This window comes from Bemisia tabaci, chromosome 8 (genome assembly GCF_918797505.1).
Source record: "Bemisia tabaci chromosome 8, PGI_BMITA_v3".
Taxonomy (NCBI): Eukaryota; Metazoa; Arthropoda; class Insecta; order Hemiptera; family Aleyrodidae; genus Bemisia; species Bemisia tabaci.
The window spans coordinates 43,239,470-43,253,775 of NC_092800.1; the positions used below are offsets into that span (position 1 = coordinate 43,239,470).

Here is a 14,306-nt window from a genome sequence, read left to right on the forward strand (position 1 = left end):
GATCACTTGGACATCAAACATAAAATAACAACTAAAAATTGAAACTTTCATGCTAGATACATACCTTGCAATTTTTTGAGGACAGCAACTTCCATTTTGAGAACCTGCTTTGGTTGACGAGCAGATTCCACTTTCAGTGCTACCTGCTCCTTGGATACCAAATCTTGACCTTCGTAGATTTCTCCAAAACCCCCTCCGCCAATTTTTCGGACCTAAAACGCCAAATAAGTATTAACAAAAAAATATTACAATGCATAAATTACTATTAAAATTGATACATCTAGTAGGAGTCTGTAAAGATTAAAAAGGTTGAAGCCCATATTAAAAAAAATTAATCGACGTATGCTAAAACGTCCGTTGTCCAATACAGGGTTTCTTTTGACCCACGACACTGATGAATAGGATCGATCTCTTTTGTAAACGTTCAATTACACTTAGGGGATTATTTATAAAATTCTTCTACATTCCTAACTCTTGAACCATCTTGTGTCGTTAGGTTACAACGAAATTGTCCACTCAAAATCTGAAACACTGTCTTGGACATCGGACGTTTTCGCATACATCGATTTAAATATGCCAAGCTAGCTGGAATGATAGACATAATTTTGATGACTTTGTGCAATGCCTTTGAAGTGCATGGGTAATCAAGCTCATACTCGCAGGTAATGAGAACTACAATCTTTTAAAGAGGAATGATATTGGTGTTAACGAGTAAAAATTTGGAAGGTTAAAAGTTTACTAACCGCTAAAAACAACAGAACTTCATCTGAAATACTTCGGTTACATGTGGTAGCATTCAAATTTGCTCCCATACATTTATGGTGTTGAGAAATTTTTGTTTAAATATTTCACTTCAAAATACAGCATTGCACAAAAAGCTGAGGATCTACAGGTCAAATTTATCTATTTCTGTAGAAAAGCTTCTCCAGTCAGTAAAACAATTTTGATTGAGTGAAAAGTTATTATTAAAAACTTATTTGCAGGAAGCAAATACAAAGATAATTACCACTTTCCACCGTTCTTTGACAACATGTCCAGGTTGTAGTAAGTCTTCACTGGTCATAGTTATATTTTTGTCTGTATCTGTTGTTTCATCCCCTACGTTCTCGTAATTTTGATAGAGCGTTGGTCCATCATGACCAATATTCCTGAGGACAAAGAGAAAAACAATTGATTAAAAAAGTCTTCATATTTCCTGTAGGTTGTTTTCATCTACGCACAGTATTTGATATGGGTACAGTTATTTAAAAAAAAGTGCCTACAGAGAGTCCATGTAAAATAAGTCTACCTAATTTATGAAGTAACACAGAAGAGCTACTATCTTGACTTTTGTTTGTACTTTCAATGCTAAAATTAGGACAGCAAAATCTTCTGTGGCAGTCTGAAAGAGGATCAGCTTATAGCTTTTCATGAACTCTATTGGTGTATGATGCATACTAAGATATCAGACTGAAGATACACTGTGGAATAAGACAATATTAGTAGAAATAGCTATCACTTATGGTCTACATTAACCATGTTTCGGACAAGTAAATTGCATGAATTGAGTAAGGCCTCATCCCTCCATAACTTCACAAGTTTTCAGTAAAAATGAAATCACTGTAAGTAAGGTCAACGTAATCACAGAGATAAATTATTTTTTTTTTTTTTTTACTACTTCAAGTAGCCCTCAAGGGCTAATCCTGCGCTTTATAGTCCTGTCCCCCCTCTGTCCCTATAACAACCAGTCCCAGGCAACCATTATTTGAGATCATCAAACTCGGGTCGCCTGGCCGGGAATAGAACCCGGAACCTCCCGATCACAGAGCTAGCGCTACAACCACTACACCACAGGAGGTCGACAAATGAGATAAAGATTTGAAACAGATGACCGTGACAGAAATTTACGGTTACCTCAAGGAGATGTTAACAGAGTTAGAACAATAGAGGAGAGACTGGGTAAAAAGTTACCAGTACTCCAATATTCAGTGTAGAAGTCTTTGATCAAGTCAAAGATTTTTCACAGTTTAAGAATATATCCCTGTTTACTAACTACAGGAGGCATTGCTTTAAATCATCCCTGAGGATAAGTACTTAATTCTGATTTGGAGTCTCCAATTCAGCCCTAAAAGTGTGATTCTTATGCCCCCGATTTTTTTGTCAGGGTCAATTAAAAGAGCTCAAGCCAAACATGCCCTTCTCCTAAAATTTTAAGGGCAAGGCTCGTTGCAATCATCAAGAGACTAGTTCTCGTAAGACCAGTGGATACGTAACTTTCTGCAGCCTACTATTAGTAGGTGAGAAAAGTGACTACATGAGTAAGAAAACTGGTAGAATTAGATCTTTCACATGATAAGAAGCTCTTAAATGCAGAATATTGATAAAATCAGAGATTACAAAATTATTACATGGATCAAAAAGGAGGAGGTTGTGAGGAACTGAGAAAAAAATGAGGGACTCATTAGCCTTGAATATTGATCATGAGCTACTATAATTCCAAGGCCATCGACGAAAGAAGTGATTAGTGCTCTCAAACAGATAATGGAGACACATACAAAAATGCCACATCGGAGAAGACAAAATTTATCGTAACAATCCTACATGATGAAAAACTTACCAACATGAAAATTTCCGAGGAACCTAACACTCCAACTGAAGTAGAGGTAAGGGGCACTTCAAACTTACAAGTAGGAATACAATAACATCTCAATGACAGAGTTCAGCGGAACTTGAGAGAAATGAGAATATGGCAAAATCAATCATCCTCTAATGCAGATGACAGAAAATCGTCTAATCAGTGAAAAAGCCAATCTCCAAACCTTATTTATCAATCAGCTGACAGGGCACTCACACACACACGCACAGATTGAGTGCACTATCATGGCACAATTTTTAAATAGCACATTATAAGAAGACGGTCATAAAATAAGGGCAAATGGTCGAAATAAAAAACGAAAATGAAAGTCAGCTAGATGAGCTTGTTAAGCTAACAATCCCGAAAATAATTTTCCCGATAAGTAGCAAGGTCGTCATACCACGCCCCTTGCAAGAAAACGGTCGATAACAAACCACCCTCATCCCTTCGTGCTTACTACATACTGCAGCAACCTACTGAAATGAATGGAGACGAAATGCATTGAATGCGCACTGATAGTGGCTCGATGCACTGATTAGATCGCGAGAAGTCTCAAACTCGACAATAAGTTGAATCAGAGCGAGGTAATTGGGAGGAAAATCTAATTCAGACAGCCGAGTTACGCAATGCTGATAGTGGGAGACGAAAAGAAAAATATTAGGGAAATCCGGGATCGAGGAGCGAAAGCTGAAGGGTATCAAGTTTCAAGGAAGAGGGCAACCGTGAAAACACGGGATGAGTTGGATCGGAGATCTTCAACAACAGCTGACACTTACTTGTTACAATTCGGATATCCTTTTCATGATAATCAAATAACTAATTCACTGATAAAAGGGATAATCACACAAGTTACGCGAGTCAGACAGATGGTGGTGACGCCATTTTGTCGAGGAAGACTGTTCCAAGATGCCAACTGTCGACGAGGTGCCAAGTTTTTTGTAGCAATGAACTGACGTAAACCGAAAATACACTAGGCAACCACTTAATAGCTTCGCGCGTCATTTTAATTTTTGACCGCTTTGATATGACCCTGTGCGCGTTTTGGTCGTGAAATTGTGAATATTCGTGGGCGAGACAAAAGGGGCGGGCGGGGGGTCAGCCCATTACTCTAAGAGCCCCAGAGAAAATTATGAAAATAAATAAACGCGGACAATTATTTATATATTTTTTATTATTTTTTCGTGTTTTTCATTTTTTCATTTTTATCGTTTTACTTAATTTTATTTGTTTAATTTTTTGTTGTCATTTATTTTATTTTTAGTTTTGATTTTCCTAAATAATTCATATTTTCAATTTTACCTTTCCTCACTGTATAGACTATTCTGTCTTCTACTCAATAGGTATTTAGCTTTGCAAATATAGGAGCAAGTTGATTCAGGCGTTTTACACCCCCCCCCCCCCCCCTCCGCCTCCTGAACATAACTGAGATTGCGTATACCGCCCGAATTCCTTCCACTGGTGGATGGATAGCATTGAGTCTACACTAATGACAGTGATTTATAAGAAAAAAAAAGAAAAAAACTGGTTTTATAACGATCTACAGTAGACTCTGGATTATCCGGATCGATTTTGCAACCACGTAACTACGTACGCATTCCGATAAGTGAGTGGATCCGCGGAGAAGTGGTCGCAAGGCATACTGGCGCCTGCGAGGCTGAAGGAATACTTCATGCGTTGCGCCAAACAGTGAGGTCGGCGTGGAACGCATCAGCGCCTACTAGATTGCATAAATACTTCTCGCATCACGCCAAACGCAGCGCAGTCGGTTAGTTACACGGAAAAAAAAGATTTACTGAATTTAAGTAAACGCATCTACTTGGATTTTTTACTTATTTCAAAACGGGTTTGACTTGGAAGAAACCAACGGTTTTCTTCATGTAAGACAACATGATTCGCTTGAGACAAGCGAATCGTGTTTTCTTAAATAAAATAAACGTTGTTTTTAAAATAAGCCAACTTTTGCTTGAATGAAGAAACCAGTTTCTTTAAAATTAGTAAATGGGGTGAACGCCTTCTGAGTCCGGCCGTTGCCTCTTTTTAAGTCAACAGCATGCTTGGTAGAAGAAAATACGTTGTGTCGAAAGAAGAAACCGGTTTGTTCAAAATTAGTAAACGGGGCTAACTCCCCAAGTAGCATTTTGCAACGAAAAAATTGCAATTTAAATGAAATAAAATTTCCAGATGATTTCAACTTTCTTGCAAGAAAATTGCAATTATTTTACAACATCTGACCCCCTCATTGCAAAAAAGTTGCAATTTTTTTTTTTTGCAAAGAAATTTCAATATTGACGACCTTTAAATTTCAACCCCTAAATTTTCCGGGGAAATTATAATAATTCGAACCCATGCTTACCTAATGTCCTACGACGTTTAGCAGCATAAAATACCGGACGCCCTTGAGTGGGCTTGAACCCGACCCGCGAATGTCATAGCGGAGCACTCTTCCACTGAGCTACAGGGAGCTGATGATGAGCTGGGTTGAAATCACGCCTGTTAAGGCTGTTATCGCATGCATTGCGTCAGTGCGTGGCTCAACATTCATCATAGATTTGATTAACGCCGTTTTTCTCAGGCTTCTTTCTTTTGCCTATTATTTATTTTTTTTCGTGTTATTTATTTTTTTCATATTTTTTTTGTCTGATTTTTTTTTTCGATATCACGTAATAGGTACTCACACTAAATTTTAACCGGTGTAAATTACACCACATACTAACTTGAGAACTTAAAAATATTTTCAAAAAATATTTTTAAAATATTTTCAAAACTTTCTTAAGGAATATTTTTAACATGCATGTTTACAGGCAATATTTTTGAATTATTTTAAAAATATTTTTTGTAAACATTTTCAAAATATTCCTTTAAAATGTTTTAAAAATATTTTGAAAATATTTTAATTACAATATTGCCATGAAAATATTTTGATAAAGGTGACAATATTTTCAAAATATGTTGGGCTATATGGGTTAGGTGAGACATTTAAGTCGAAAAAACTTTAAAACAACTAGAGAATTGGATGCCAGGCACATGGCGTGAATTTGTTACAACATGATTGCACCGAAATTGCAGTCTTTATAGTGCCTTGAAAAAGAAGGTTAGGCAACAAGCATAATCTACATTTCTTGCAAACTTATTGCAATAAAATTGCAACTTTTTAAGCGCCTTCAAATGAACGTATAGGCAACAAGCAAAAATTGCAATCAACTCACAATCCATTGCAATGAAATTGCAATCCATGCTACTTGGGTCCTTTCGAGGCGACCGGATGCAATTAGCAATAAGCCCGTTGATTTTTTACAATTCAACAGTTTGCTTGGTACAGTGAAACACGTTGCGTTTAAAGAAGAAACCGGTTTCCTCAAAATTAGTAAACGGGGCGAACGTCCTCAGCGGGGGAGGATGCAATAAGCCAGACGCTGTTGCCTTCTTTTAACCCAACAGCTTGCTTGGTAGAAGAAAACACGTTGTGTCGAAAGAAGAAAACGGTTTCCTCAGAATTAGTAAACGGGGCGAACGCCCTCAGCGGGGGAGGATGCAATAAGCCGGACGCTGTTGCCTTTTAATAACCCAACAGCTTGTTTGATGAAAGAAAACACGGTACGTCAGAAGAAGAAACCAGTTACCTTAAAAGTAGTAAACGGAGTGAGTCCCTTCCGCGGGGAACGGATGCGGCATGGGACATGTGCGGTTGCCTACTTTCAATATAACATTTTGCTTCGAAGAAGAAACCAGTTTCCTTAAAATTAGTAAACCGGATGGTGACGCCTCCTATGAGAATGATACATGCAATTGCTGCCAGATGCCGTTAGCATCTGCTTAAACCATAACACCATTTATGACGGAATAAAAGGAGACGGAAGTTAAAAAATCAAGATGCCCATTATATTTGTCTACAAAATAATTGTTCTTTAGGGAGAAATTCATTTAATGTGTCCTTTGAGAAATCACTCATATGCTCGGCGTCGACAAAAAATTAAATAAATAAAGAAGTAAAGAAGGAGAGGAAGAGGAAATATTTGCGTTGTTTTAAATAGATCGGCACCGTGCATTTGAAGTTTTAATGTTTATTTTTAAATGAAGGGGACCTCATAAAGAGGACTTAAATACTTAAGTAGATTGAAGCCGGAGTTTTTTGCATTGCCTCAGTTCAGTTTCATCGGACAATGTATTTCCTCACACTAAAAAATCGCAATTTTTTTTTACTTATTTTCTTCCTTACTTTTCCTGTCCTGATGAATGAAAGATCCCTCGCAGATAGAATTAAAAAGGGTCAAATAAAATGCATGCTTATGCTGAGGGCCGAGGAAGAAATTAAAAAAATGTGGAGAGAATCTATCTCAGGCAACTAACTCTGCTGCTACGTAGTGTTTACACTGTTCAATATCGATTTTCCGGGTCCCTTTGATTTATGAACGCAACGATGGAGTGGATCGAAAACAAAATACAGTTTTTTCTGTATTTTCGAAAGGAATTTGCGAGTGCAAAATAATTGTTGATATTTAAAACTTTGATTCATTTGTGTCCGGGGAAATTTTGGGTCGAAGGGCCTGTCGGGACCGATCTTTCCGCCCCCCCCCCCCTCCCTCCACAGTCTTGTACGGATACTCATAAGAGCTCAACATTTTTTACCGTAATTAAAGCATTTGACCCTTTTTACCTTTTTTCCCTGCAAAATAGGGTGGATCCAGCACTTCTTTACCACCTTCCTATCAACTTTAGAGAGTGTAACGAAAATGAAGTGCAGCTATACAATAAAATATTAGAACGTCACGCGTGTGATTATGTAAACTGAGTAAAATATAAGAGTAATCGAAGATTAAACTTTTTTTATGAATAAATTGTGACTGTCCACGGAAAAAGATGCCTTAATCCAGAAAATCTCAAAGCTTATTTTTCAAATCTTATTTTTTAAAGTAAGGAATTAGAACTATTAATGTTTCTTTTATAGTGCTCACATTCTTCCTTTTCCGCCCGATGTGAATTAATTAGAACTATTGAATAGAACTATTAATATTCTAATTGAAATAGAAAAGTCTAATAAATGGTCCAGAATAGTCTTGAATATTATAATCGAGTTGAATAGAACTAGTAATATTTAAAAAATGTAACAATCTCAGTCATCAAAAATGAAAAGTTATTGTGTTAGAAACATTTTCGAAGAGTTTCATTCTTTACTCTTATTTTTTTAAAGTCAGCGATTCTTCAAGAAAAAATGAAGAGAGAAAATTTTAAAAAAGACGCATTGCTTTAAATTCTTTTTAAAGAGATTAAAAATTAATATAAGATGGGAAAGAAACAAAAATAAACGTAAAAAAAAGTGACAACAGTAACACGCGTATTTCTTTTTTGCTCCAAATTCATCTTTTCGGGTTCAAAAAATCTTAACCCATCAGGTCTCACGCATATTCACTATCACAATAATGGTGAGAGCCTAAGTCAATGACTTATATAGTGTAAATTCGGCCGACGTAGACATAAGCCCCGATGGCTAAGTAGGTAGGGTGTTAGGTTCGTAAACTGTAGGTCCCAGGTTCAAATCCCGATAGGTAGGCCAAAATTTGCAAGTCGGTACTTGCCATGTCGAGTCTTCGATACTTGCAGATATACAATTGAAAATTTTTTTCATCAAAAATTCGATAAATTAAACCATTTTTTGCTATTATTGATCAATAATAATACATATGATATGCAGTGACTATTTACTAAATTTAAAACAACAATTGGCTAGAAATAAGTAAACACGCCTGAGAGTTAGGCAACATCCATTCATGCCGGGCGTCCCCGTTTACTAATTCTAAGACAACAGTTGGTTTCAATACCATAAACGCGCATTCCCGTCCAACACGCCGTTTACTAATTTTAAACAAACCATTAACTTGAAGCCAGTAAATGCACGTGGGAGTTACGCAACTGTTTCCTATTTCTAAGTAAACAGTTTACCTAGATCAATACGACGGATACTCACTTCAAACCAACGATAATTTCTTAAATTTAGGAAATATTTTCACGGCATGGAATGTTTCCTTTTTTTAAGTAAACGCTTTCTTCTTTTAAGGGGACGTGGAGCGTTGGATTGAGAAAACGCTATTTCTTGATCCAAGGTAACTCCGTTGTCTTAGTTCAAACCTCCGTTTCTTGTCGATACTTTTTAAGTATCCAGTTTACTTGGTGTAAGACGGCTCCGCCTTGTATTCAGGAAACATTTTTTTCAGTGTAGCGTAAAACGCACATTAGCGGCTACAAGACTGCATGAATACTTCACGCATTGCGCGCTTTAATCGTTGTATGGTAATTTATCGTTGTCTGCTACCATTCACAATCACCATTGAGTCGTTCAGTTTGGCGTTAACCTTTTAAATTCGTGCTGATGTACATGATGTATACATAATAAGAATACTGTGGTGTTGGTTGGTGGTGTTTGTGTTTACTATTATTATCCGGATTTCTTTTTCATTCGGATCGGGCCCAGCACCAATTAATCCGGATAATCCAGAGTCTACTGTAATTTACATTGCATCCCAAAAAATGTTCATCTCAAAAATGCACCCCGCGCTGACGGCTGCGACCTTCCTCTCGTTGTGCGTTTGACCTCTTGTAAACTTCGGATTTGAGCAGACTTTCATTGGCAGATATGCACTGAGTTGAATACATACACACCCATAGGCAATTGTTATTATTAAAGTAGGAGGAATTCTACAGAAAATTGATTTTTTGCTCCTCCTTTTGAAGAGAGGCTTTATACGTTCATAGCACACCAGCAGAACTACCTGTGCTTCGTGCGGCATTCAGACTATGTCCTTTCGTCGATTCAAAGAATAAATTACCCTGGTAAAAATTGGCAGTAGAATCTGTGTTCCAAAATACCATGGACCTACAGCCGACTGTAAGATTTCCAATAGCTTCTATAGCCGGCTATACACAATTTCTTATAGCCTTTTATAGCCGATGGCGATTTAGCAACAGCCAGGCGATAAAGTGTATGCCAAACGTTACTAATTACGGATGCTAGGACTTGGTGAGTTTTTGGAATACTGCTCTCTTTTTGGGCCGTAGTATCTTGATTTATTTTGCGAGGAAAGCTCCGTACTTTTGATGAATGCCTGCCATTGCTAATATATTAGAGCGCCTTCAGTTTCGTATGATACTTTGCAATACCTCTGGTGTGAAATAGTTGCTTCAAGCGCCGTGGCAGGCGGGCAGCCAGCGCGTAACACGCATTGGCGCCTACAAACCTAACAGGGATACTTCACGCGTTGCGCAATGCGTGAAGTATCCCTATTAGGTTTTTAGGCGCCAGTGCGTCGCCGCGCTCCGCTTTGTATTACGCTCTAATATTTAATCTGGCGGAGTCAGCGTTATTCAACTCATGATTTTGAAATGTTTGCACATCCTGCATGGATTATTCTCATTTTAATTGATGAAAAAAATATGTATTAAAGGAAAATATAATGTGTGTTTTGTAAATATTAAGGTGGTTCTGTATCAAACTTAATAATTAATAAACAGCCCATAAAAATTGAAGATATAGTTTATTGATTTTCACGTAAATTTTACGTTTTCTTCTAATTAAAATAACACTATTTTTCACTTAAAAGAATTCCCTAAAAGGGTTTCCTAAAACGAGTATTTTAAGAATTTTTTTACTTAAAAATTTTCAAGTTTTTTACATTTTTTTGGACAACTTTTTTTAAGAGCCATTGCTACTAGGGATTCTATCAAATTGGAAAAGTTGAATACGACGTCACATCTATTCAATTTTTCATCAAATCGTCGTTTTTTCGCGTCAGTATCACACTATCCAACTTTCCACCACGACAAATTACATTCAAAGGTTGAATGAAAAGTTAAATTGCATGAATTGGGCTTTTTTGCCAGCTTTGAAAAGTTGAATTGTGTGAGGTGGACATATCCGTGCACCTCGCCACACTTCGGATTGACTAACCACCAGTTGACTCCGCGATCGCTTTAAATTTAGATCGATTCTCTCCGCTCCCTCCTCCTCTGTCGATGGCATCGAGGAGTTAGGCGCGTGGTTCTGAGATCAGAGAAATGTTACGCTACTTTAAGGACGTTGAACCGATAGACGCGAATTTTTCGGCGGCATGTGACATAACAATCCCCGAGTGCATCGCAATGAGCCACGATCAAAAATCCACTTCCGCACGACCGCGCCAACATGTCAATCTTACCGTCCTCAGCGGCGCACAATGGATCCAGTCAATGGTAGAAGTTTAACAAAATCTGGAAACTTTAAAAGCTCATATCTCCGTTCATACAAAACTTTGAAGTTCGGAGAGTGGTTCCATTCAATTTCTCGTGCAATTTTCTGCTGCAAACACCCCTTATAATTAAAAATGTGACGAAATGAACATCAAAATTTGCAGTTTTAGTAAAACAATTTACGCCCGAACTCTTTAATTGACTCGATCCACTGTGCAGCGTATGACATCATCCAAATCAGGAGTGCATACCATGGTTTCAGCTCAGCGACGCACAATGGATCCAGTCAATGCGAGAGGTTGGACAAAGTTTGGAAGCTTTAAAAGCTCATAACTCCGTTCATACAAGACTTTGAGGTTTTGCAAGTGGTTTCGTTGGTTTTCTCGTGAAATTTCCTTTCAGAAGCACCCCTCAAAGTTGAAAATATAACGAGATAACTATCAAAATTTGCAGTTTGAGGCGAAAACTTTATGTGCGACATCTCTAATTGACTCGAGCCACTGTGCGTCGTCGGCGGCATCGGCCACTTTGCATTATCAATGCATTCTCCGAGCGGAGCCGAGGTGGGTCGCGGTGTGGGAGGGGGGGAGGGGCAGTAGACGCTCCACCCCCCCCCCCCTCCCTTAAACGAAATTCTGCGTGGAGATGGAGAGTGTCACTATTTTCCTTATGTTCGGAGGATAAAGATGTTGCATGTAGGAGGAATTTGCGATCTGACTGTTGATTCTTATGTAAAAGTTTGCGAGAAACACGATAGTGCCACTGGTTTGTCTGAAATCAACTCCCAAGCTCAAAAAAAGCTCTTAAGTTGAGGCCAATATGGAGGGGATATCCCACGCTATCCTGAGAGTCCACCTCTACATCAAGACAAACTCTCCATGCAAAGATAGGGAGTAAATACATTAGCAGGGTTGCCGTGTTTTCAATTGTGGAGTCCCCAAATAAAGTGGCAGCCATGTCAATTTATTTGCTCGAGCAAATAAATTGACATGTATAATGATTTTTGAAGGGGCTGTAGTCCCTCTCTAGATCCTCTCTAGCTTTGTCTACGGGTCTAGAATTCAATAACTAAGAACGTGGATGAAAAGTATTTGGGGGAGGCAAGGTGCAAGTGTGTACCTTTGAGGTTTTAAAAAAGTGCTGGATTTCGTATTTCTCTCATTACTGAAAAAGAGACATACCCTTATATTCGCTGTTACCTTTGTCTAGTAGCTCATTTACGTACCTGAAAAACAAAACGGAAAATTTGAGAGCTGTTTTCTCAAAAAGCGATTTTCGGGATAAGGTCTTCTTGCACCTGCTTCCTTAATTTCATAAGCAATATGTGATGGGTTACTTTGACTCCTAGGTGCTCCACTCCACTCTATAGAGACTCCTAGGAGCTTGTTTTGCCCTTTTGAATGAGGGGGAAAGCTATTTGAATTGCCGCGCACAAATGCAAAGGTCGTTCCTGCGATTTTGTTTTGGCTGTTTTATCACAGTTCTCATACGGCACGATAGTTGGCAGAGTCGTAATTATTACAGGGGGTACTGCATCTAACAGAATGCACTTTCTAACAATTCCAACATCGCAAATGAGACAAAATCACGCGAGCAGGTGGCAGGTAGCTCCTGCATCCTGCATTCTGCATCCAGCGCGGCGATCTGAAAACAGATTCGCCTTCATTTCTCCACGTATGCTACAATTGCTACACGCGCTCCCAGGAGTCAGAATAGTGGTATAATAGTATTTACTAGAAATCTGGTGATACGTATTATAATATGGTAAATTCTGCCGTTGAGTCTGGTAATTATTACCATACTTGGTTCACTGTGTCAGAGTACGGTAAAATCTTCCATGTATTTTCCAGTGTGGAGGGTTAAGATGATTCTGATGGTGAAAACGCGTCGTTGCGCCCCCTTTACCGATGAATATTCCACTTGCCCTTCTGCGAGGCGCTTCAGGGTTGAGTTGGTATGAGTCAGTGGCGTGGCGTGAATCGCGATACATCGATTGTTAAGCCATTTAAACCTATGAAAAAAGATCGATTATCAGGGTGTTCGCAGCGAACACCTTAGTAATCGATTCTTTACTATAGTTTCAAACGGCGAGATATCGATAATCGATTATTCACGCTACTTCACTGGTATGAGTAATGCGCCCTTCTCGCCAACAGCTGATGCTGGGAGACTTTTTCTCGGAGGGCCGCGGCGCGGCACACGCCCGCTCATGCGCCGAGGGGCCGACTGCAGCCTCACCGTCGCCGTCGTCGCCGGCCACGTCTCGGGACACGGGGGCACCTCTTTAGTGGGTCACCAAATTGTCGCTCTCGCCGCGTTCAAGGTCAATCGAGTCTGCTTCCTCCGCTTTTGTTAAGCGCCGCTTTGATTTTTGTGTTTTGGCACCCTCGTCCTCGTCACATCCGTCGCGCCCTCAACCCGAGTAGCATTTTTCAACGAAAATATCGGGATATATTGCAATTTTATCGGCGCTAAAATCGCTAGGATCACCAAAATCTGAGCGATTATCTTCGATCTTAACGAGATAAAATCGCGATATTATCGCTCGGCATTTTATCGCGATATTTTCGAAATAAAAATCGCGATAAATGACGATTTAATTTCGATTTTTTCGGCGAAAATTGATCGCGATTTTATCTAACCAAAAATTGCGATGTGTAGCGATTTACTAGTAATATATCGAAATTTTTAATGCGATGATATCTCGATATATTACCACTGATATAATCGCGATAACCAACCGATGAAATCGCTGTTTATCGCGCTCACTGCTACTTAGGCAAAGAGCATCGCTGCCGAATGGCATTGCGTTTAATGTTCAATTTGATTACTGAAGTTTAGGGAGGAATTTCGAAAAAAATTACGTCAAAATGAATGAAATAGGTCAGTTGCGCTAGTCACAGAATCATGTTTTGATGATTGATTCTTGTAAATTAGCTAAAAATAATGAGATCCGTTCAAACAGCGATTTTCTACGCTTAATTTTAACCGAGACATCGCGCTTTTAAAAAGCTGAGTCATGATGTCATCCACCGCGATAGTGACTCCCTTGGTTTTTTTGACCTTGCTTTCATCAGTCACGGAGACATACATTCGCACTGATTACTCAACGTGAAACTCGGATGAAAGCAAGGAAGGTGGAAGAAACCGAGGGTGTCATTGGCACATGACATCATAAACCGAATTTTTCCATGCGCGATGTTTCCGTTAATATTAAACGTGGAAAGTTGCCGTTAGGACAGATCTTATTATTTTTAGCTTATCCACAAGAATCAAGCATCAAAACACAATTCTGTGGCCAGCGCATTTGATTCACTTTTTTTTTTTTTGAGGCTCAAACTATTATACTCGTACGTTTCAGTAATCTGCTGGCGTGATTTTTTTTTCATTTGATTTGCCGTGAATTATATTTGAATGAACATTTATTAGGTCTCCATGGTGTTTTTCAAAAATCTCAAACAAAAATAAGGCTAGA

General features: G+C 38.7%; 2 protein-coding genes across 8 annotated transcripts in view; both read right to left on the reverse strand.

The window, feature by feature from the left end:
• The window catches only part of LOC109030472 (matrix metalloproteinase-2), a 364,259-nt gene that overhangs the window by 91,404 nt on the left and 258,549 nt on the right, over positions 1–14,306 (reverse strand). The gene's annotated exons all lie outside the window — the stretch shown is intronic.
• Positions 1–14,306, reverse strand: part of LOC109030298 (tau-tubulin kinase asator) — a 68,167-nt gene that overhangs the window by 25,883 nt on the left and 27,978 nt on the right. For 3 of the 5 annotated variants that reach the window (XM_019041203.2, XM_019041225.2, XM_072303224.1), the window contains exons 2-3: positions 1,007–1,148; positions 65–212 (exon numbers count right to left, since the gene is read on the reverse strand). In XM_019041203.2, coding sequence (XP_018896748.2) covers positions 65–212; positions 1,007–1,148 — 290 coding nt within the window. Of the gene's footprint in view, positions 1–64; positions 213–1,006; positions 1,149–2,596; positions 3,308–3,390; positions 3,537–14,306 lie in introns of those variants that run through there. The other 2 variants (XM_019041210.2, XM_019041217.2) reach the window with 2 other exon arrangements.